This window comes from Psittacula echo (assembly GCF_963264785.1).
Source record: "Psittacula echo genome assembly, chromosome: 2".
NCBI classification, from domain to species: Eukaryota; Metazoa; Chordata; class Aves; order Psittaciformes; family Psittacidae; genus Psittacula; species Psittacula echo.
Genome location: NC_137737.1, coordinates 161,066,975 through 161,086,822, shown reverse-complemented (window position 1 = coordinate 161,086,822; position 19,848 = coordinate 161,066,975). Strand labels below are relative to the sequence as shown.

The 19,848-nt window shown below is 63.2% G+C and overlaps 2 protein-coding genes across 4 annotated transcripts in view; one reads left to right on the top strand and one right to left on the bottom strand.

Moving 5' to 3' along the window:
- The window catches only part of LOC308217066 (casein kinase II subunit alpha-like), a gene marked incomplete at its 5' end in the record, with an annotated part of 9,196 nt that extends 209 nt beyond the window's left edge, over positions 1 to 8,987 (top strand). Inside the window, 6 exons of the mRNA XM_080609774.1 lie at positions 3 to 113; positions 175 to 276; positions 6,019 to 6,119; positions 7,270 to 7,418; positions 7,763 to 7,876; positions 8,794 to 8,987. Of these exons, the coding sequence (XP_080465900.1) occupies positions 3 to 113; positions 175 to 276; positions 6,019 to 6,119; positions 7,270 to 7,418; positions 7,763 to 7,876; positions 8,794 to 8,897 (681 nt within the window). The 3' untranslated portion in view covers positions 8,898 to 8,987. The remainder of the gene's footprint in view (positions 1 to 2; positions 114 to 174; positions 277 to 6,018; positions 6,120 to 7,269; positions 7,419 to 7,762; positions 7,877 to 8,793) is intronic.
- A 1,537-nt stretch (positions 8,988 to 10,524) lies between these two features.
- On the bottom strand, positions 10,525 to 19,104 carry DGAT1 (diacylglycerol O-acyltransferase 1). Of its 3 annotated transcripts, none has more exons than XM_080639678.1 (17): positions 18,957 to 19,104; positions 18,343 to 18,430; positions 17,550 to 17,590; positions 17,050 to 17,135; positions 16,902 to 16,954; positions 16,709 to 16,814; positions 16,540 to 16,638; positions 16,378 to 16,452; positions 16,198 to 16,301; positions 15,627 to 15,665; positions 15,483 to 15,524; positions 14,178 to 14,222; positions 13,598 to 13,710; positions 13,431 to 13,496; positions 12,471 to 12,558; positions 12,332 to 12,394; positions 10,525 to 10,728 (listed from the first exon to the last, which is right to left on the bottom strand). In XM_080639678.1, the coding sequence occupies exons 1-17, from the start codon at positions 19,088 to 19,090 to the stop codon at positions 10,582 to 10,584; spliced, it is 1,389 nt and encodes a 462-aa protein (XP_080495804.1). In that variant the 5' UTR covers positions 19,091 to 19,104; the 3' UTR covers positions 10,525 to 10,581. The 3 variants fall into 3 exon arrangements, with proteins under 3 accessions (XP_080495804.1, XP_080495805.1, XP_080495806.1); XM_080639679.1 differs by having other exon boundaries at positions 10,525 to 10,702; XM_080639680.1 differs by having other exon boundaries at positions 10,570 to 10,644.
- Positions 19,105 to 19,848: the final 744 nt, after the last annotated feature.

The following is a 19,848-nucleotide window of genomic DNA, read 5'->3' as shown; positions in this document are numbered from 1 at the left end:
AGCTCCGCCTCATTGACTGGGGCCTGGCTGAGTTCTACCACCCGGGCCAGGAGTACAACGTCCGCGTGGCCTCGCGCTACTTCAAGGGGCCGGAGCTGCTGGTGGATTACCAGGTAGGACCCGGGGGGCACCCGCACCCCCCCCCCGGCCCCCCCTGACCCCTCCTGCCTGCAGATGTACGACTACAGCCTGGACATGTGGAGCCTGGGCTGCATGCTGGCGAGCATGATCTTCAGGAAGGAGCCCTTCTTCCATGGGCACGACAACTACGATCAGGTGAGGGCCCAGCGTGACCAGGGTCTGCGCAGGCCTTATCCTGCATCCCGACCCCTCCATCACCACCCTTATCCTGCATCCCGACCCCTCCATCACCAACCTTCTCCTGCATCCCGACCCTTCCATCACCAACCTTATCCTGCATCCCGACCCTTCCATCACCAACCTTCTCCTGCATCCCGACCCCTCCATCACCAACCTTATCCTGCATCCCGACCCCTCCATCACCAACCTTATCCTGCATCCCGACCCCTCCATCACCAACCTTCTCCTGCATCCCGACCCCTCCATCACCAACCTTCTCCTGCATCCCGACCCCTCCATCACCAACCTTCTCCTGCATCCCGACCCCTCCATCACCAACCTTCTCCTGCATCCCGACCCCTCCATCACCAACCTTCTCCTGCATCCCGACCCTTCCATCACCAACCTTATCCTGCATCCCGACCCTTCCATCACCAACCTTCTCCTGCATCCCGACCCTTCCATCACCAACCTTCTCCTGCATCCCGACCCCTCCATCACCAACCTTATCCTGCATCCCGACCCCTCCATCACCAACCTTATCCTGCATCCCGACCCTTCCATCACCAACCTTATCCTGCATCCCGACCCCTCCATCACCAACCTTATCCTGCATCCCGACCCTTCCATCACCAACCTTCTCCTGCATCCCGACCCCTCCATCACCAACCTTCTCCTGCATCCCGACCCTTCCATCACCAACCTTATCCTGCATCCCGACCCCTCCATCACCAACCTTATCCTGCATCCCGACCCCTCCATCACCAACCTTATCCTGCATCCCGACCCCTCCATCACCAACCTTATCCTGCATCCCGACCCCTTCCATCACCAACCTTATCCTGCATCCCGACCCCTTCCATCACCAACCTTATCCTGCATCCCGACCCTTCCATCACCAACCTTATCCTGCATCCCGACCCTTCCATCACCACCCTTATCCTGCATCCCGACCCCTCCATCACCACCCTTATCCTGCATCCCGACCCTTCCATCACCAACCTTCTCCTGCATCCCGACCCCTCCATCACCAACCTTCTCCTGCATCCCGACCCTTCCATCACCACCCTTATCCTGCATCCCGACCCTTCCATCACCACCCTTATCCTGCATCCCGACCCCTCCATCACCAACCTTATCCTGCATCCCGACCCTTCCATCACCACCCTTATCCTGCATCCCGACCCTTCCATCACCACCCTTATCCTGCATCCCGACCCCTCCATCACCAACCTTCTCCTGCATCCCGACCCCTCCATCACCAACCTTATCCTGCATCCCGACCCTTCCATCACCACCCTTATCCTGCATCCCGACCCCTCCATCACCACCCTTATCCTGCATCCCGACCCCTCCATCACCAACCTTATCCTGCATCCCGACCCCTTCCATCACCAACCTTATCCTGCATCCCGACCCTTCCATCACCAACCTTCTCCTGCATCCCGACCCTTCCATCACCAACCTTATCCTGCATCCCGACCCTTCCATCACCAACCTTATCCTGCATCCCGACCCCTCCATCACCAACCTTCTCCTGCATCCCGACCCTTCCATCACCAACCTTCTCCTGCATCCCGACCCCTCCATCACCACCCTTATCCTGCATCCCGACCCCTCCATCACCACCCTTATCCTGCATCCCGACCCTTCCATCACCAACCTTATCCTGCATCCCGACCCTTCCATCACCAACCTTCTCCTGCATCCCGACCCCTCCATCACCACCCTTATCCTGCATCCCGACCCCTCCATCACCAACCTTCTCCTGCATCCCGACCCTTCCATCACCAACCTTATCCTGCATCCCGACCCCTCCATCACCAACCTTCTCCTGCATCCCGACCCCTCCATCACCAACCTTCTCCTGCATCCCGACCCTTCCATCACCAACCTTATCCTGCATCCCGACCCTTCCATCACCAACCTTCTCCTGCATCCCGACCCTTCCATCACCAACCTTCTCCTGCATCCCGACCCCTCCATCACCAACCTTATCCTGCATCCCGACCCCTCCATCACCAACCTTATCCTGCATCCCGACCCTTCCATCACCAACCTTATCCTGCATCCCGACCCCTCCATCACCAACCTTATCCTGCATCCCGACCCTTCCATCACCAACCTTATCCTGCATCCCGACCCTTCCATCACCAACCTTATCCTGCATCCCGACCCCTCCATCACCAACCTTCTCCTGCATCCCGACCCCTCCATCACCAACCTTCTCCTGCATCCCGACCCTTCCATCACCAACCTTATCCTGCATCCCGACCCTTCCATCACCAACCTTCTCCTGCATCCCGACCCCTCCATCACCAACCTTATCCTGCATCCCGACCCCTCCATCACCAACCTTATCCTGCATCCCGACCCTTCCATCACCAACCTTATCCTGCATCCCGACCCCTCCATCACCAACCTTATCCTGCATCCCGACCCTTCCATCACCAACCTTATCCTGCATCCCGACCCTTCCATCACCAACCTTCTCCTGCATCCCGACCCTTCCATCACCAACCTTCTCCTGCATCCCGACCCTTCCATCACCAACCTTCTCCTGCATCCCGACCCCTCCATCACCAACCTTATCCTGCATCCCGACCCCTCCATCACCAACCTTATCCTGCATCCCGACCCCTCCATCACCAACCTTATCCTGCATCCCGACCCCTCCATCACCAACCTTATCCTGCATCCCGACCCCTCCATCACCAACCTTATCCTGCATCCCGACCCCTCCATCACCAACCTTATCCTGCATCCCGACCCCTCCATCACCAACCTTCTCCTGCATCCCGACCCCTCCATCACCAACCTTATCCTGCATCCCGACCCCTCCATCACCACCCTTATCCTGCATCCCGACCCTTCCATCACCAACCTTCTCCTGCATCCCGACCCCTCCATCACCAACCTTCTCCTGCATCCCGACCCTTCCATCACCAACCTTATCCTGCATCCCGACCCCTCCATCACCAACCTTCTCCTGCATCCCGACCCCTCCATCACCAACCTTATCCTGCATCCCGACCCCTCCATCACCAACCTTATCCTGCATCCCGACCCTTCCATCACCAACCTTATCCTGCATCCCGACCCTTCCATCACCAACCTTATCCTGCATCCCGACCCTTCCATCACCAACCTTATCCTGCATCCCGACCCTTCCATCACCACCCTTATCCTGCATCCCGACCCCTCCATCACCACCCTTATCCTGCATCCCGACCCTTCCATCACCAACCTTCTCCTGCATCCCGACCCCTCCATCACCAACCTTCTCCTGCATCCCGACCCTTCCATCACCACCCTTATCCTGCATCCCGACCCTTCCATCACCACCCTTATCCTGCATCCCGACCCCTCCATCACCAACCTTATCCTGCATCCCGACCCTTCCATCACCACCCTTATCCTGCATCCCGACCCTTCCATCACCACCCTTATCCTGCATCCCGACCCCTCCATCACCAACCTTCTCCTGCATCCCGACCCCTCCATCACCAACCTTATCCTGCATCCCGACCCTTCCATCACCACCCTTATCCTGCATCCCGACCCCTCCATCACCACCCTTATCCTGCATCCCGACCCCTCCATCACCAACCTTATCCTGCATCCCGACCCTTCCATCACCAACCTTCTCCTGCATCCCGACCCCTCCATCACCACCCTTATCCTGCATCCCGACCCCTCCATCACCACCCTTATCCTGCATCCCGACCCTTCCATCACCAACCTTATCCTGCATCCCGACCCTTCCATCACCAACCTTCTCCTGCATCCCGACCCCTCCATCACCACCCTTATCCTGCATCCCGACCCCTCCATCACCAACCTTCTCCTGCATCCCGACCCTTCCATCACCAACCTTATCCTGCATCCCGACCCCTCCATCACCAACCTTCTCCTGCATCCCGACCCCTCCATCACCAACCTTCTCCTGCATCCCGACCCCTCCATCACCAACCTTCTCCTGCATCCCGACCCTTCCATCACCAACCTTATCCTGCATCCCGACCCTTCCATCACCAACCTTCTCCTGCATCCCGACCCCTCCATCACCAACCTTATCCTGCATCCCGACCCTTCCATCACCAACCTTATCCTGCATCCCGACCCTTCCATCACCAACCTTCTCCTGCATCCCGACCCCTCCATCACCAACCTTCTCCTGCATCCCGACCCCTCCATCACCAACCTTATCCTGCATCCCGACCCTTCCATCACCAACCTTATCCTGCATCCCGACCCTTCCATCACCAACCTTCTCCTGCATCCCGACCCTTCCATCACCAACCTTCTCCTGCATCCCGACCCTTCCATCACCAACCTTATCCTGCATCCCGACCCTTCCATCACCAACCTTTTCCTGCATCCCGACCCCTCCATCACCAACCTTCTCCTGCATCCCGACCCCTCCATCACCAACCTTCTCCTGCATCCCGACCCCTCCATCACCAACCTTCTCCTGCATCCCGACCCCTCCATCACCAACCTTATCCTGCATCCCGACCCTTCCATCACCAACCTTCTCCTGCATCCCGACCCCTCCATCACCAACCTTCTCCTGCATCCCGACCCCTCCATCACCAACCTTCTCCTGCATCCCGACCCCTCCATCACCAACCTTCTCCTGCATCCCGACCCCTCCATCACCAACCTTCTCCTGCATCCCGACCCCTCCATCACCAACCTTATCCTGCATCCCGACCCTTCCATCACCACCCTTATCCTGCATCCCGACCCCTCCATCACCACCCTTATCCTGCATCCCGACCCCTCCATCACCAACCTTATCCTGCATCCCGACCCTTCCATCACCAACCTTCTCCTGCATCCCGACCCCTCCATCACCACCCTTATCCTGCATCCCGACCCCTCCATCACCACCCTTATCCTGCATCCCGACCCTTCCATCACCAACCTTATCCTGCATCCCGACCCTTCCATCACCAACCTTCTCCTGCATCCCGACCCCTCCATCACCACCCTTATCCTGCATCCCGACCCCTCCATCACCAACCTTCTCCTGCATCCCGACCCTTCCATCACCAACCTTATCCTGCATCCCGACCCCTCCATCACCAACCTTCTCCTGCATCCCGACCCCTCCATCACCAACCTTCTCCTGCATCCCGACCCCTCCATCACCAACCTTCTCCTGCATCCCGACCCTTCCATCACCAACCTTATCCTGCATCCCGACCCTTCCATCACCAACCTTCTCCTGCATCCCGACCCCTCCATCACCAACCTTATCCTGCATCCCGACCCTTCCATCACCAACCTTATCCTGCATCCCGACCCTTCCATCACCAACCTTTTCCTGCATCCCGACCCTTCCATCACCAACCTTCTCCTGCATCCCGACCCCTCCATCACCAACCTTATCCTGCATCCCGACCCTTCCATCACCAACCTTATCCTGCATCCCGACCCTTCCATCACCACCCTTATCCTGCATCCCGACCCTTCCATCACCAACCTTATCCTGCATCCCGACCCCTCCATCACCAACCTTATCCTGCATCCCGACCCTTCCATCACCAACCTTTTCCTGCATCCCGACCCTTCCATCACCAACCTTCTCCTGCATCCCGACCCTTCCATCACCAACCTTCTCCTGCATCCCGACCCCTCCATCACCAACCTTCTTCACCGACCCTTCCATCATCCCGCCATAGCCTCATGCTGCCCCTTGCTCCCCTGCAGCTGGTGCGCATTGCCAAGGTGCTGGGCACTGAGGACCTCTATGACTACATTGACAAGTACAGCATCGAGCTGGACCCGCGCTTCAACGACATCCTGGGCAGGTTGGTCCGGGGGGGCCGCTCCTCGCACCCAGCCCTGCCCGCAGCACCCGGGGCATGGACCGGCACGAGCTTGAGGGTCTGGCCCATCCATCCCTTCCCATCCCATTGCATCCCATCCATCCCATCCCATCCCATTGCATCCATCCCATTGCATCCCATCCCATCCCATTGCATCCATCCCATTGCATCCCTTCCCATCCCATTGCATCCATCCCATCCCATTCATCCCATCCCATCCCATCCATCCCATCCCATCCTGCCCCATCCCATTGTATCCATCCCATTACATCCCATCCCATCCCATTGCATCCATCCCATTACATCCCATCCCATCCCATTGCATCCATCCCATCCCATTCATCCCATCCCATCCCATCCATCCCATCCCATCCTGCCCCATCCCATTGCATCCATCCCATCCCATCCATCCCTGTCCCATCCCATCCATTCCATCCCATCCATCCCATCCCATTGCATCCATCCCATCCTATCCTATCCCATCCATCCCATTGCATCCATCCCATCCCATCCTATCCCATCCATCCCATTGCATCCATCCCATCCCATCCATCCCATCCCATTGCATCTATCCCATCCTATCCTATCCCATCCATCCCATCCCTCCCATCCCATCCATCCCATCCCATCCCATCCCATCCATCCCATCCCATTGCATCCATCCCATCCTATCCTATCCCATCCATCCCATCCCATCCCATCCATCCCCATCCCATCCATCCCATCCCATCCCTCCCATCCCATCCATCCCATCCCATCCATCCCATCCCATTGCATCCATCCTATCCTATCCTATCCCATCCATCCCATCCCTCCCATCCCATCCATCCCATCCCATCCCATCCATCCCATCCCATTGCATCCATCCCATCCTATCCTATCCCATCCATCCCATCCCATCCCATCCATCCCCATCCCATCCATCCCATCCCATCCCTCCCATCCCATCCATCCCATCCCATCCATCCCATCCCATTGCATCCATCCTATCCTATCCTATCCCATCCATCCCATCCCATCCCATCCATCCCCATCCCATCCATCCCATCCCATCCATCCCATCCCATCCCATCCCATCCCATCCCATCCTATCCATCCCCATCCCATCCCATGGCTCCCCCGTGCCCCACAGGCACTCTCGCAAGCGCTGGGAGCGCTTCGTGCACAGCGAGAACCAGCACCTGGTGAGCGCCGAGGGCCTCGACTTCCTGGACAAGCTCCTGCGCTACGACCACCAGAGCCGGCTGACGGCGCGCGACGCCATGGAGCACCCCTACTTCTGTACGTGACCTCCTGCCCCATAGCGAGCACCTCCTGCCCCATAGCGAGAGCCCCTGCCCCATAGCGAGCACCTCCTGCCCCATAGCGGGAGCCCCTGCCCCATAGCGAGAGCCCCTGCCCCATAGCGAGAGCTCCTGCCCCATAGCGAGCACCTCCTGCCCCATAGCGAGGACCTCCTGCCCCATAGCGAGAGCCCCTGCCCCATAGCGGGAGCCCCTGCCCCATAGCGGGAGCCCCTGCCCCATAGTGACAGCCCCTACTTCTGTACATGCCCCCTGCCCCATAGGGAGCGCCCCTACTCCTGTCCGTGCCCCGGCCCCACGGCTGCTCCCCTCTCCCCTCAGACCCCATCGCCAAGGACCCCGCTCGGGGCAGCGCCGGGCCCGGCCTCACCCCCAGCAGCGCCGCGGTGGCCGCCCCCTCCCCGTCCTCCTCATCCTCCTCGGGCCTCCTGGCAGGTGAGTGCTGGGGGGGGCATTGGGGCACTGAACCCCCCCATCCCCATCCCATCCCATCCCCATTCCCCATCCCCATCCCATCCCCATCCCCATTCCCCATCCCCATCCCATCCCATCCCCATCCCCATTCCCCATCCCCATCCCATCCCCATCCCATCCCCATCCCATCCCCATCCCCATTCCCCATCCCCATCCCATCCCATCCCCATCCCCATTCCCCATCCCCATCCCATCCCCATCCCCATCCCCATCCCATCCCCATCCCCATCCCCATCCCATCCCCATTCCCCATCCCCATCCCATCCCCATCCCATCCCCATCCCCATCCCCATCCCATCCCCATTCCCCATCCCCATCCCCATCCCCATCCCATCCCCATCCCATCCCCATCCCCATTCCCCATCCCCATCCCCATCCCATCCCCATCCCATCCCCATCCCCATTCCCCATCCCCATCCCATCCCCATCCCATCCCCATCCCCATCCCCATCCCCATCCCCATCCCATCCCCATCCCATCCCCATCCCCATTCCCCATCCCCATCCCCATCCCATCCCCATTCCCCATCCCCATCCCATCCCCATTCCCCATCCCCATCCCCATTCCCCATCCCCATTCCCATCCCATTCCCCATCCCCATCCCCATCCCATCCCCATTCCCCATCCCCATCCCCATTCCCCATCCCCATTCCCATCCCATTCCCATTCCCCATCCCCATCCCCATTCCTATCCCATTCCCCATCCCCATCCCCATCCCCATCCCCATTCCCCATCCCCATTCCCCATCCCCATCCCATCCCCATTCCCCATCCCCATTCCCCATCCCCATTCCCATCCCATTCCCCATCCCCATCCCCATCCCCATCCCATTCCCATCCCTGTTCCCATCCCCATTCCCGGTGCATTCTCCACGCAGGGATCGGCTCCATGGCCCCTTCCCAGCTCCCGGCGCCGGCGCCCCCCATCCCCTCGCCCGGGGCCGCGGCCTCCCCGGTCCCCGCTGCCGGGGCTCAGCCTTGACCCAGACCTCGCTGCTGCTGCTGCTGCCCCCCCCCGGCTCCCGGCTCCAGGGATGGAGCGAGCTCAAACCCCCCCATTCCCAATGGATTTGTGCCGGGGGGGGGGGGGGGGGATGAGAGCTACGAGATAAAGAATAAAGATTTATTTTCTATGGCCCTAAAGGCTCCCAAGGGATCTTGGGATGAGGGATGCAGGGATGGGAGCAGGAGGAGCGGCTCCCAAGGGATCTTGGGATGAGGGATGCAGGGATGGGAGCAGGAGCAGCGGCTCCAAAGGGATCTTGGGATGAGGGATGCAGGGATGGGAGCAGGAGCAGCGGCTCCCAAGGGATCTTGGGATGAGGGATGCAGGGATGGGAGCAGAAGCAGCGGCTCCCAAGGGATCTTGGGATGAGGGATGCAGGGATGGGAGCAGGAGCAGCGGCTCCCAAGGGATCTTGGGATGAGGGATGCAGGGATGGGAGCAGGAGCAGCGGCTCCCAAGGGATCTTGGGATGAGGGATGCAGGGATGGGAGCAGGAGCAGCGGCTCCAAAGGGATCTTGGGATGAGGGATGCAGGGATGGGAGCAGGAGCAGCGGCTCCAAAGGGATCTTGGGATGAGGGATGCAGGGATGGGAGCAGGAGCAGCGGCTCCCAAGGGATCTTGGGATGAGGGATGCAGGGATGGGAGCAGGAGCAGCGGCTCCAAAGGGATCTTGGGATGAGGGATGCAGGGATGGGAGCAGGAGCAGCGGCTCCCAAGGGATCTTGGGATGAGGGATGCAGGGATGGGAGCAGGAGCAGCGGCTCCTGGGGCACTGCAGGGGCTGCCTGGGGCTGCCCCATCCCAAGGCCGGGCTGCAGCCGTTCCAGGCCCATCCCCGAGCAGCAGCGCCCGGAGCTCCGGGTCCTGCTCAGCCCCGCCCGGCTCCTCCATGGGGAAGGAGCTGCGGGAGCCCGGGGCCAGCACAGAGGGACCAGGCTGGGGGGGCCCGATCCCAGTTTGGGGGCTCCCGGTCCCAGTTCGAGGGCCCCGGTCCCGTTCGAGGGCCCCGCTCCCAGTTCGAGGGCCCCGCTCCCAGTTCGAGGGCCCCGATCCCAGTGCGAGGGCCCCGATCCCAGTTCGAGGGCCCCGATCCCAGTTTGAGGGCCCCGGTCCCAGTTCGAGGGCCCCGGTCCCAGTTCGAGGGCCCCGGTCCCAGTTCGAGGGCCCCGATCCCAGTTCGAGGGCCCCGGTCCCAGTTCGAGGGCCCCGGTCCCAGTTCGAGGGCCCCGGTCCCAGTGCGAGGGCCCCGATCCCAGTGCGAGGGCCCCGATCCCAGTTCGAGGGCCCCGGTCCCAGTTCGAGGGCCCCGGTCCCAGTTCGAGGGCCCCGATCCCAGTTCGAGGGCCCCGGTCCCAGTTCGAGGGCCCCGGTCCCAGTTCGAGGGCCCCGGTCCCAGTTCGAGGGCCCCGATCCCAGTTCGAGGGCCCCGATCCCAGTTCGAGGGCCCCGGTCCCAGTTTGAGGGCCCCGATCCCAGTTCGAGGGCCCCGGTCCCGTTCGGGTCCCCCCCCCCCCCACGCAGCCCCGCTCTTGACTCGCAAACCCCGAAGCCGTTTTTATTCCGGGCCCGGAGCGCCCCCCCCCCCCCCATTCCAGGCAGGATCCGCGCCGGGCGCTCCCCAGGCTCCTGCCGAGCCCTCGGCTCCGGTGGCTGCGGGCTCAGGGCCGGCCCTCGGAGGTGAGCACGTAGGAGTCATGGACGTACATGAGCACGGCCATGGGCTGGCCCAGGATCAGCGACAGCCACACGGCAGCGTTGCCATAGTGACCGCGCAGGAACCTGGAGACGAACCAGGCCAGGGGGATCTGGGACAGGGAGGGAATGGGATGGGGATGGGATGGGGATGGGATGGGGATGGGATGGGGATGGGATGGGGATGGGATGGGGATGGGATGGGGATGGGATGGGGATGGGATGGGGATGGGATGGGGATGGGGATGGGATGGGATGGGATGGGGATGGGGATGGGGATGGGGATGGGATGGGGAAGGAGAATGGGGATGGGATGGGGATGGGGATGGGATGGGGATGGGATGGGGATGGGATGGGGATGGGATGGGGATGGGATGGGGATGGGGATGGGATGGGGATGGGATGGGGATGGGATGGGGATGGGATGGGGATGGGGATGGGATGGGGATGGGGATGGGATGGGGATGGGATGGGGATGGGATGGGGATGGGATGGGGATGGGGATGGGGATGGGGATGGGATGGGGAAGGAGAATGGGGATGGGATGGGGATGGGGATGGGATGGGGATGGGATGGGGATGGGATGGGGATGGGATGGGGATGGGATGGGGATGGGGATGGGATGGGGATGGGATGGGGATGGGATGGGGATGGGATGGGGATGGGATGGGGATGGGGATGGGGATGGGGATGGGGATGGGATGGGATGGGATGGGATGGGGATGGGATGGGGATGGGATGGGATGGGATGGGATGAGGAAGGAGAATGGGGATGGGATGGGGATGGGGATGGGATGGGATGGGATGGGGATGGGATGGGATGGGATGGGGATGGGATGGGATGGGATGGGATGGGATGGGGATGGGATGGGATGGGATGGGATGGGGAAGGAGAATGGGATGGGATGGGGATGGGGATGGGGATGGGGATGGGGATGGGATGGGAATGGGATGGGGATGGGATGGGGATGGGATGGGGATGGGATGGGGATGGGATGGGGATGGGATGGGGATGGGATGGGGATGGGATGGGGATGGGGATGGGGATGGGGATGGGGATGGGGATGGGGATGGGATGGGAATGGGATGGGGATGGGATGGGGATGGGATGGGGATGGGATGGGGATGGAGATGGGGATGGGGATGGGATGGGAATGGGATGGGGATGGGATGGGGATGGGATGGGGATGGGATGGGGATGGGATGGGAATGGGATGGGGATGGGATGGGGATGGGATGAGGGGGGAACGGGGGGGGCAGCCCCACAGAAACCCCCCAGAGTCACAGGGGACCTTGGCACCAATGTATCCCCATCAGCCCCACACTGGGGACCCCCCCCTTCATCATCACCCTCACATTGGGACCCCTCCATCATCACCCTCACATTGGGACCCCCCCTTCATCATCACCCTCACATTGGGGACCCCCCCTCCATCATCACCCTCACATTGGGGACCCCCCCTCCATCATCACCCTCACATTGGGACCCCCCCTTCATCATCACCCTCACATTGGGACCCCCCCTTCATCATCATCCCCCCCCATCCCCATCATCCCCCCATTATCTCAGTGACCCCCCCCACTTTAGGGGTGCCCCCCCCCCCGTTATCATCTCATCCCCAACCATCCCCATCCCACTTTGGGGACCCCCCCATCCCCATCCTCCCCCCCCATCACCTTGGGGTCCCCCCATTATCTCAGTGCCCCCCCCCGTACCTGCGCCGCCATCCCCATGAACGCCCAGAGCCGGAACATCTTGAGGGGGACGCTCACCAGGTACTGCAGGGACGGGGGGGTCAGCCCCATAGCAAGGGGGGGGTGAATCTGGGGTGCGGGGGGGCCCCCCCAAACTGACCTCATGGAAGAAGGCGGAGGCCAGGAAAACGGCCGCTTGAGCCACCCATTTGCTGGCTCCTCGCTTGAGCATCGGCTTGTAGAAGTGCCTGGGGGGAGCACCCCAAAAACGGGGTTCGGGGGGGTCCCAGCACCCGGAGAACGGGGTTAAAGGGGTCCCCATAAATGGGGTCCAGGGGGTCCCAGCACCCCATGGACAGGGTCTGGGGGGGTCCCAGCACCCCATGGATGGGGTTTGGGGGGGTCCCAGCACCCCATGGACGGGGTTTGGGGGGGTCCCAGCACCCCATAGACAGGGTTCGGGGGGTCCCAGCACCCCATGGACAGGGTTTGGGGGGGTCCCAGCACCCCATGGACGGGGTTTGGGGGGGTCCCAGCACCCCATGGATGGGGTTTGGGGGGGTCCCAGCACCCCATGGACGGGGTTTGGGGGGGTCCCAGCACCCCATGGACAGGGTTTGGGGGGGTCCCAACACCCCATGGACAGGGTTCGGGGGGGTCCCAGCACCCCATGGACAGGGTTTGGGGGGGTCCCAGCACCCCATGGACAGGGTTCGGGGGGGTCCCAACACCCCATGGACAGGGTTCGGGGGGTCCCAGCACCCCATGGATGGGGTTTGGGGGGGTCCCAGCACCCCATGGATGGGGTTTGGGGGGGTCCCAGCACCCCATAGACAGGGTTCGGGGGGGTCCCAGCACCCCATGGACAGGGTTCGGGGGGGTCCCAGCACCCCATGGACAGGGTTCGGGGGGTCCCAGCACCCCATGGATGGGGTTTGGGGGGGTCCCAGCACCCCATGGATGGGGTTTGGGGGGGTCCCAGCACCCCATAGACAGGGTTCGGGTGGTCCCAGCACCCCATGGATGGGGTTTGGGGGGGTCCCAGCACCCCATAGACAGGGTTCGGGGGGTCCCAGCACCCCATGGATGGGGTTTGGGGGGTCCCATCGCCCCCCCGTACCGGAGGCACCACTTGTGGACGGGGATGTTCCAGTTCTGCCAGAAGTAGGTGACGGATTCCGAGTTCCTGATGGGATTGGGGGTGAGGAAGCGGATCCAGGGTGAGGGGGGGGGGGTCCCCCTGATCCCGCTGCATCCCTGGAGCACAGGCACCCCCCCACTGCTCACCACCAATCCCGGTAGAATTCCCGGTCTCCGAACTGCATCAGCTCGGCCACGACGTTGAGGCAGGAGTGGAAGAACCAGTAGAAGAAGATGAGCCAGATGAGGTGGTTCGGGACCTGCGGGTACCACGGGGGGTGACGGCATCCATGGGATCAGGCAGGGATGGGCCCGAGGGGATCCACGGATCAGGCACGGATGGGGTTGATGGGATCAATGGGATCAGGCAGGAATGGGGTCAATGGGATCAGGAGCAGGGATGGGATCAATTGTATGAGGCAGGGATGGGGTTGATGGGATCATGGGGATCAGGCAGGAATGGGGTCAATGGAGTCAATGAGATCGGGCAGTGATGGAGCAGGGATGGGATCAATTGTATCAGGCAAGGATGGGGTTGATGGGATCAATGGGATCAGGCAGGAATGGGGTCAATGGAGTCAATGAGATCAGGCAGTGATGGAGCAGGGATGGGATCAATTGTATCAGGCAGGGATGGGGTTGATGGGATCAATGGGTTCAGGCAGGAACGGAGCAGGGATGGGGTCAATGGGATCAGTGGGATCCCCCCCCGGGTGCAGGCACTCACAGCCAGCTTGAGGAGCCGCTCAATGATCCGGGAATAATCCATGTCCTGCGGGAGAGATGGAGTCAGTGCGAGGGGATGGGATGGGAACAGGGATGGGATCAATGGGAACAGGCAGGGATGGGAACAGGGATGGGATGGAACAGAGAGATGAAGCACGGATGGAGCAGGCAGTGATGGAATGGAGAGGGCAGGGATGGGATGGGAGCAGGCAGCGATGGGATGGGATCAATGGGATCATGTACAGAATCATTTCCCACAGGCAGGGATGGAATGGAATCATGTAGGGATGGGATGGAGCAGGGATGAGGTCAATGGGATCAGATAGCGGATCATTTCCCACAGGCAGGGATGGGCTCAATAGGATAAAGCATGAATGGGGTTGATGGGATCAGGCAGGGATGGAGCAGGGATGGGATCAATGGGATCAGGCAGAAACAGGGTCAATGGGATCAATGGGACCAGGCAAGAACACAGCAGGGATGGGATCAATGGCCTCAGGCAGGGATGGAGCAGGAATAGGATCAATGGCCTCAGGCAGGGATGGAGCAGGACTAGGATCAATGGGATCAAGCAGAGATGGGTTCAATGGGATCAGGCAGGGATGGAGCAGGAATAGGATCAATGGGATCAAGCAGGGATGGGCTCAATGGGATCAGGCAGGGATGGGTTCAATGGGATCAGGCAGGGATGGGCTCAATGGGATCAGGCAGGGATGGGCTCAATGGGATCAGGCAGGGATGGGTTCAATGGGATCAGGCAGGGATGGGATCAATGGGATCAGGCAGGGATGGGATCAATGGGATCAGGCAGGGATGGGTTCAATGGGATCAGGCAGGGATGGGTTCAATGGGATCAGGCAGGGATGGGCTCAATGGGATCAGGCAGGGATGGGCTCAATGGGATCAGGCAGGGATGGGATCAATGGGATCAGGCAGGGATGGGCTCAATGGGATCAGGCAGGGATGGGATCAATGGGATCAGGCAGGGATGCGTTCAATGGGATCAGGCAGGGATGGGTTCAATGGGATCAGGCAGGGATGGGTTCAATGGGATCAAGCAGGGATGGGATCAATGGGATCAGGCAGGGATGCGTTCAATGGGATCAGGCAGGGATGGGTTCAATGGGATCAGGCAGGGATGGGTTCAATGGGATCAGGCAGGGATGGGATCAACGGGATCAGGCAGGGATGGGATCAACGGGATCAGGCAGGGATGGGATCAATGGGATCAGGCAGGGATGGGTTCAATGGGATCAGGCAGGGATGGGATCAATGGGATGAGGCAGAGCCCCCCCCACCCCCTCACCCGAAAGGGTTTCATGGAATTCTGGATCGTCGGCACCATCCACTGCAAGGGAAACGCTGCTGGGACCTGGGCCCCCCCCGGGACCCCCAGAGCGGGGCCAGGAGCACCCCCAGGCCCCCCCCACCCCATGACCCCCCCCGGTACCTGCTGGATCAGCCCCACCAGCAGCTGGATGAAGAAGAGCTGGAACGGGGGGGGGGGGGGAATCAGCACCCCCACACCAGGGACACCCCCCCATTATCTCCTTATCCCAGGGTCCCCCCCTCCCACCTGCACCTCCTCATCTCAGGGACCCCCCCCAACCAATCACCCCCCCCAACCTCCAGGTCCCCCCCAATCATCTGAGCCCCCCCATCATCCCCAATCCCGTGAGACCCCCCCATCACCCCCCCACCTTAGGCCCCCCCCATCCCCATCACCCCAAGGACCCCCCCCATCCCATGAGAGCCCCCCCCATCACCCCCCCATCATCACCATCACCCCACAGACCCCCCCCATCCCATGAGAGCCCCCCCCATCCCCCCCACCTTAGGCCCCCCCATCACCATCACCCCAAGGACCCCCCCCATCCCATGAGAGCCCCCCCCATCACCCCCCCCACCTTAGGCCCCCCATCATCACCATCACCCCAAGGACCCCCCCAGCCCCCCTCCCTCAGCCCAGGCTCCCACCCCCCAAAGACCCCCCCCCGGTGCCCCCCCCCCCCGGCTCAAACCATCTCAAAGAGGCGGCGCAGGAGGAAGCGCTTCCGGATGCGGGGGGATCGGGGGAAGTTGAGCTCATAGCAGAGGGTGGGGGCGAACAGGAAGTAATAGAGATCTATGGGGGGGGGGGGCAATGAGGGGGGGGGCCTGACCCCCGACCCCCCCCCCCCCCATGGACCCCCCCCACTCACTCCTATAGGTGAGGTTGTCCGGGTACGAGACCTCGCTCATCCCAACGGCCCCATTGGCTTTCCTGCCCTCTGGAGCTGTGCGAATGGAAAGGGGGGGGGACACCATGAGGACCCCCCCATGAATGGGAGGAGCCCCCCCACCCCCCCCCCCAAGACCCAGACCTTGGTCCTTGGCCTCGCGGCACCACCGGTTCACGTCGTGGAAGGAGAAGAGCTTGAGGAAGAGGATGGTGTAGGTGGCGAGCGCGAAGACGGAGCCCACTGCGGGACAGCGGGTGTGAGCCGGGGGGGGGCACCGGACCGGGACACCCGCCCCCCCCCAAAACCTCACCGGGGGTGATGGAGGTGACGGCGAGCACGGTGGCGGCCGGGAAGAAGAGGATGGTGACGAGGTTGAGCACGTGGAGGAAGGCTCCGGTGGCCTCCGACACTGAGCCCTATGGGGAGGGGTGATGGAGGGGGGGGTTAAGGGGGTCCCGGGGGGGGGGGGCACACAAAGGGACCCCCCCCCCCCCGGTCCTCACCGTTGCCAAGCGCCTCTCCAGGGTCAGGGCTGCCACGGCGAAGACGTTGGCCACTGGCAATGGGAGGAGGAAGAGGAGGTGAGGAGGGGGGGATGAAGGCTCTGGGGGGGGCCCCCCCATGAGCTTTAATGGAGGGGGGGGCACTCACCGATGATGAGGCAAAGGGAGGGCCAGGAATAGGGATCCTTCAGGAACAGGGACACCACTTGGATGGGGTCCACCAGGATCCCGTACCTGAGCCATGGGGGGGGCACCAGCTCGGGAGGGGGCTCCATGGGGGGGGGCTGGGGGCACCCCCCCCCCCGCTTCCCAATGGAACATTCCAAACCCCCCCTTAATCTATAGGGATCGCCCATGAGGGGACCCCGGGGGGGGGGGGGAATGGGGAGTCCCAGCCCCATAGAGGGGTCACGGGGGGAGGGACGGACACTGGGGGGGCATTGGGGGACAATGGGGATCACTGGGGGGGCAATGGGGGGGTCACAGGGGGTCATTGGGGGCAATGGGGGGGTCACAGGGGGTCATTGGGGGCAATGGGGGGGTCACAGGGGGTCATTGGGGGCAATGGGGGGTCACAGGGGGTCATTGGGGGCAATGGGGGGTCATTGGGGGGTCACTACGAGGTCCCGGGGGGGCTCAGGCGCTCACTTGATGAGGTTCTCCAGGAAGAGCCGGGCGTTGCTCAGGATCTGGGGCAGGGAAAGGCAATGGGGGGGGGGCACCCCCAAACACCCCAGCACCCCCACGGGGCCCCCCCCAAGGACCCCAAAACACCCGCAGGGACCCCAATACCCCCACAGGGCCCCCCCCATGACCCCAAAACACCCGCAGGGACCCCAATACCCCCATAGGGCGCCCCCAAACCCCCTCAGGGCCCCCCCCGCCCTCACCCCCCCCCCCCGGGGCCGCTCTTGCGCCACCCCCGGTGTCACCAGCGCAGGGGTTGCGGCACCCGCACGTGGCCGGGACATGAGGGCCCCCCCCCGGGGCAGGGGCAAGGGGGGACACGGGGTGGGGGGGCATAGGGAGGGGCCATGGGGGGGGTCCTATGGGGGTCTATGGGTGCCATTGGGGGAGCCATAGGGAGGGTCCATGGGGGTTCCATGGGGGCGATCCATGAGTGCCATGGGGGTGTCCATGGGGGGGGTCCCATGAGGGGGATCCATGGGGGGGCTCCATGGGTGCCATAGGGGTGTCCCTGGTGCCATGGGGGGGGTCCATGGGGGTTCCATGGAAGGGTCCACGGGGGTTCCATGGGGGGGCTCCATGGGTGCCATAGGGGGGCTCCATGGAAGGGTCCATGGGGGTTCCATGGGGGGGCTCCATGGGTGCCATAGGGGTGTCCATGGTGCCATGGGGGGGTCCATTGGGGGGCTCCATGGGTGCCATAGGGGGGCTCCATGGAAGGGTCCATGGGGGGCTCCATGGGGGGGGCACTCACCAGCATCACCACGCACCAGTTGAGCACCCCCCGGTAGTTGCTGTAGCCGCTGGCGGAGCTGAGCAGCGACTCCTGCAGCTTGTGGCACCTGGGGGGGGACCCGGGGTCAATGTGGGGGGGGGCACCCCAAAGGGACCGGGGGGGGGGGCTCGGGGGGGCAATGGGCACAGGACGGGGTCAATACGGGGGGGGGGGGAGCACAAAGGGGAGGGGATAAAAGGGGGTTCGGGGGGGGTTCCGTCCCCCCTCCCCGGAGGCACCTTTCCCCCCCCCCCCCCGGTGGCGCAGGCGTGGCCGGGGCAGAGTCCCCCGATAAGAGACGGGGTGCGGGGGGGGGGGGGAGGAACGGGGTCAGCCCCTGCCCCACCGCACCCCAAAAGGGGGGGGTCACACTTGAGGGGGTCACTTCCTGTCCCCCCCCTTGCTCCTCAGTTTAGGGGGTCCCGGAGGGGGGGGGACTGGGGATGGGACCCCCCTAAAGGGGCTCAAAGGGAATGGCCCCCCCCCCGCCAAGGGGGGTTTTGGACCCGCCTAGCCCTGACCCCTAAGGGGAGGCCCCGGCGCCCCCGTCCATGGGGTCCCTGCCCCGGTGTCCCCCCCCCGCCCTCCGTTACCGGAACTCCTGCGCCGGCCCCGCGCTGTCCCCGTGCCCCGGGTCCGGGTCTGGGTCCGGCGGGGGCCGCGTCCCCGGGGCCCCCCCGCGCCGCCGCCGCGCTCCCCCCGCCCCCGGGCCGCCGCGGTCGCCCATGACCGGGCCCAGGCCCCGTGTCCGCTCCCGGCCGCCGTCACGGCCCCCCCCGCCCCGCTACGGCCTAAGTAACCTTGGCAACGGCTCCGCCCCCCTCCCTGCGCTCAGCCAATGGGCGGGGAGGACAGGGGGCGGACTACGACTCCCAGCAGCCCTCGCGGGATGTGATGAGCAGCGGGAGGGGCCAATGGGAAGTGCGGATTGCAGACACATGGAGCCAATGGGGAGGTGGGGCGGGGAGGCGCTGGCCAATGGGAGAGGGAGGCGAGGAGAGGGGCGGGGCATGGGGCGGGGATGAGCGGAGGCGTGGGGAGGGCGGGGGGGGCATGGGGGGGTTCGGGGGATTCTGGGGTGCGGGGGGGGTTGTGGGGGGGCCACAATGAAGGAGCACAGGGGGGTTAAATGGGGGGCAATGGGGGGCAATGGCGGCAATGAGGGGCAATGAGGGACAATAGGGGGCAATGGGGGGCAATGGGGGGCAATGAGGGGCAATGAGGGGCAATGAGGGACAATAGGGGGCAATGGGGGGCAATGGGGGGCAATGGCGGCAATGAGGGGCAATGAGGGACAATAGGGGGCAATGGGGGGCAATGGGGGGCAATGGGGGGCAATGGCGGCAATGGGGGGCAATGGGGGGCAATGGCGGCAATGAGGGGCAATGAGGGACAATAGGGGGCAATGGGGGGCAATGGGGGGCAATGGCGGCAATGGGGGGCAATGGGGGGCAATGGCGGCAATGGGGGGCAATGGGGGGCAAT

Excerpts from the sequence above, each read along its gene's own strand:
- DGAT1 (XM_080639678.1), bottom strand. The coding sequence starts at position 19,090 with ATGGGCGACCGCGGCGGCCCGGGGGCGGGGGGAGCGCGGCGGCGGCGC. Across the intron at positions 16,955-17,049 it reads CTCCCTTTGCCTCATCATCG|TGGCCAACGTCTTCGCCGTG; the intron begins GTGAGTGCCCCC and ends TCCCATTGCCAG. Across the intron at positions 16,302-16,377 it reads GGACAACCTCACCTATAGGA|ATCTCTATTACTTCCTGTTC; the intron begins GTGAGTGGGGGG and ends CCCCCCCCATAG.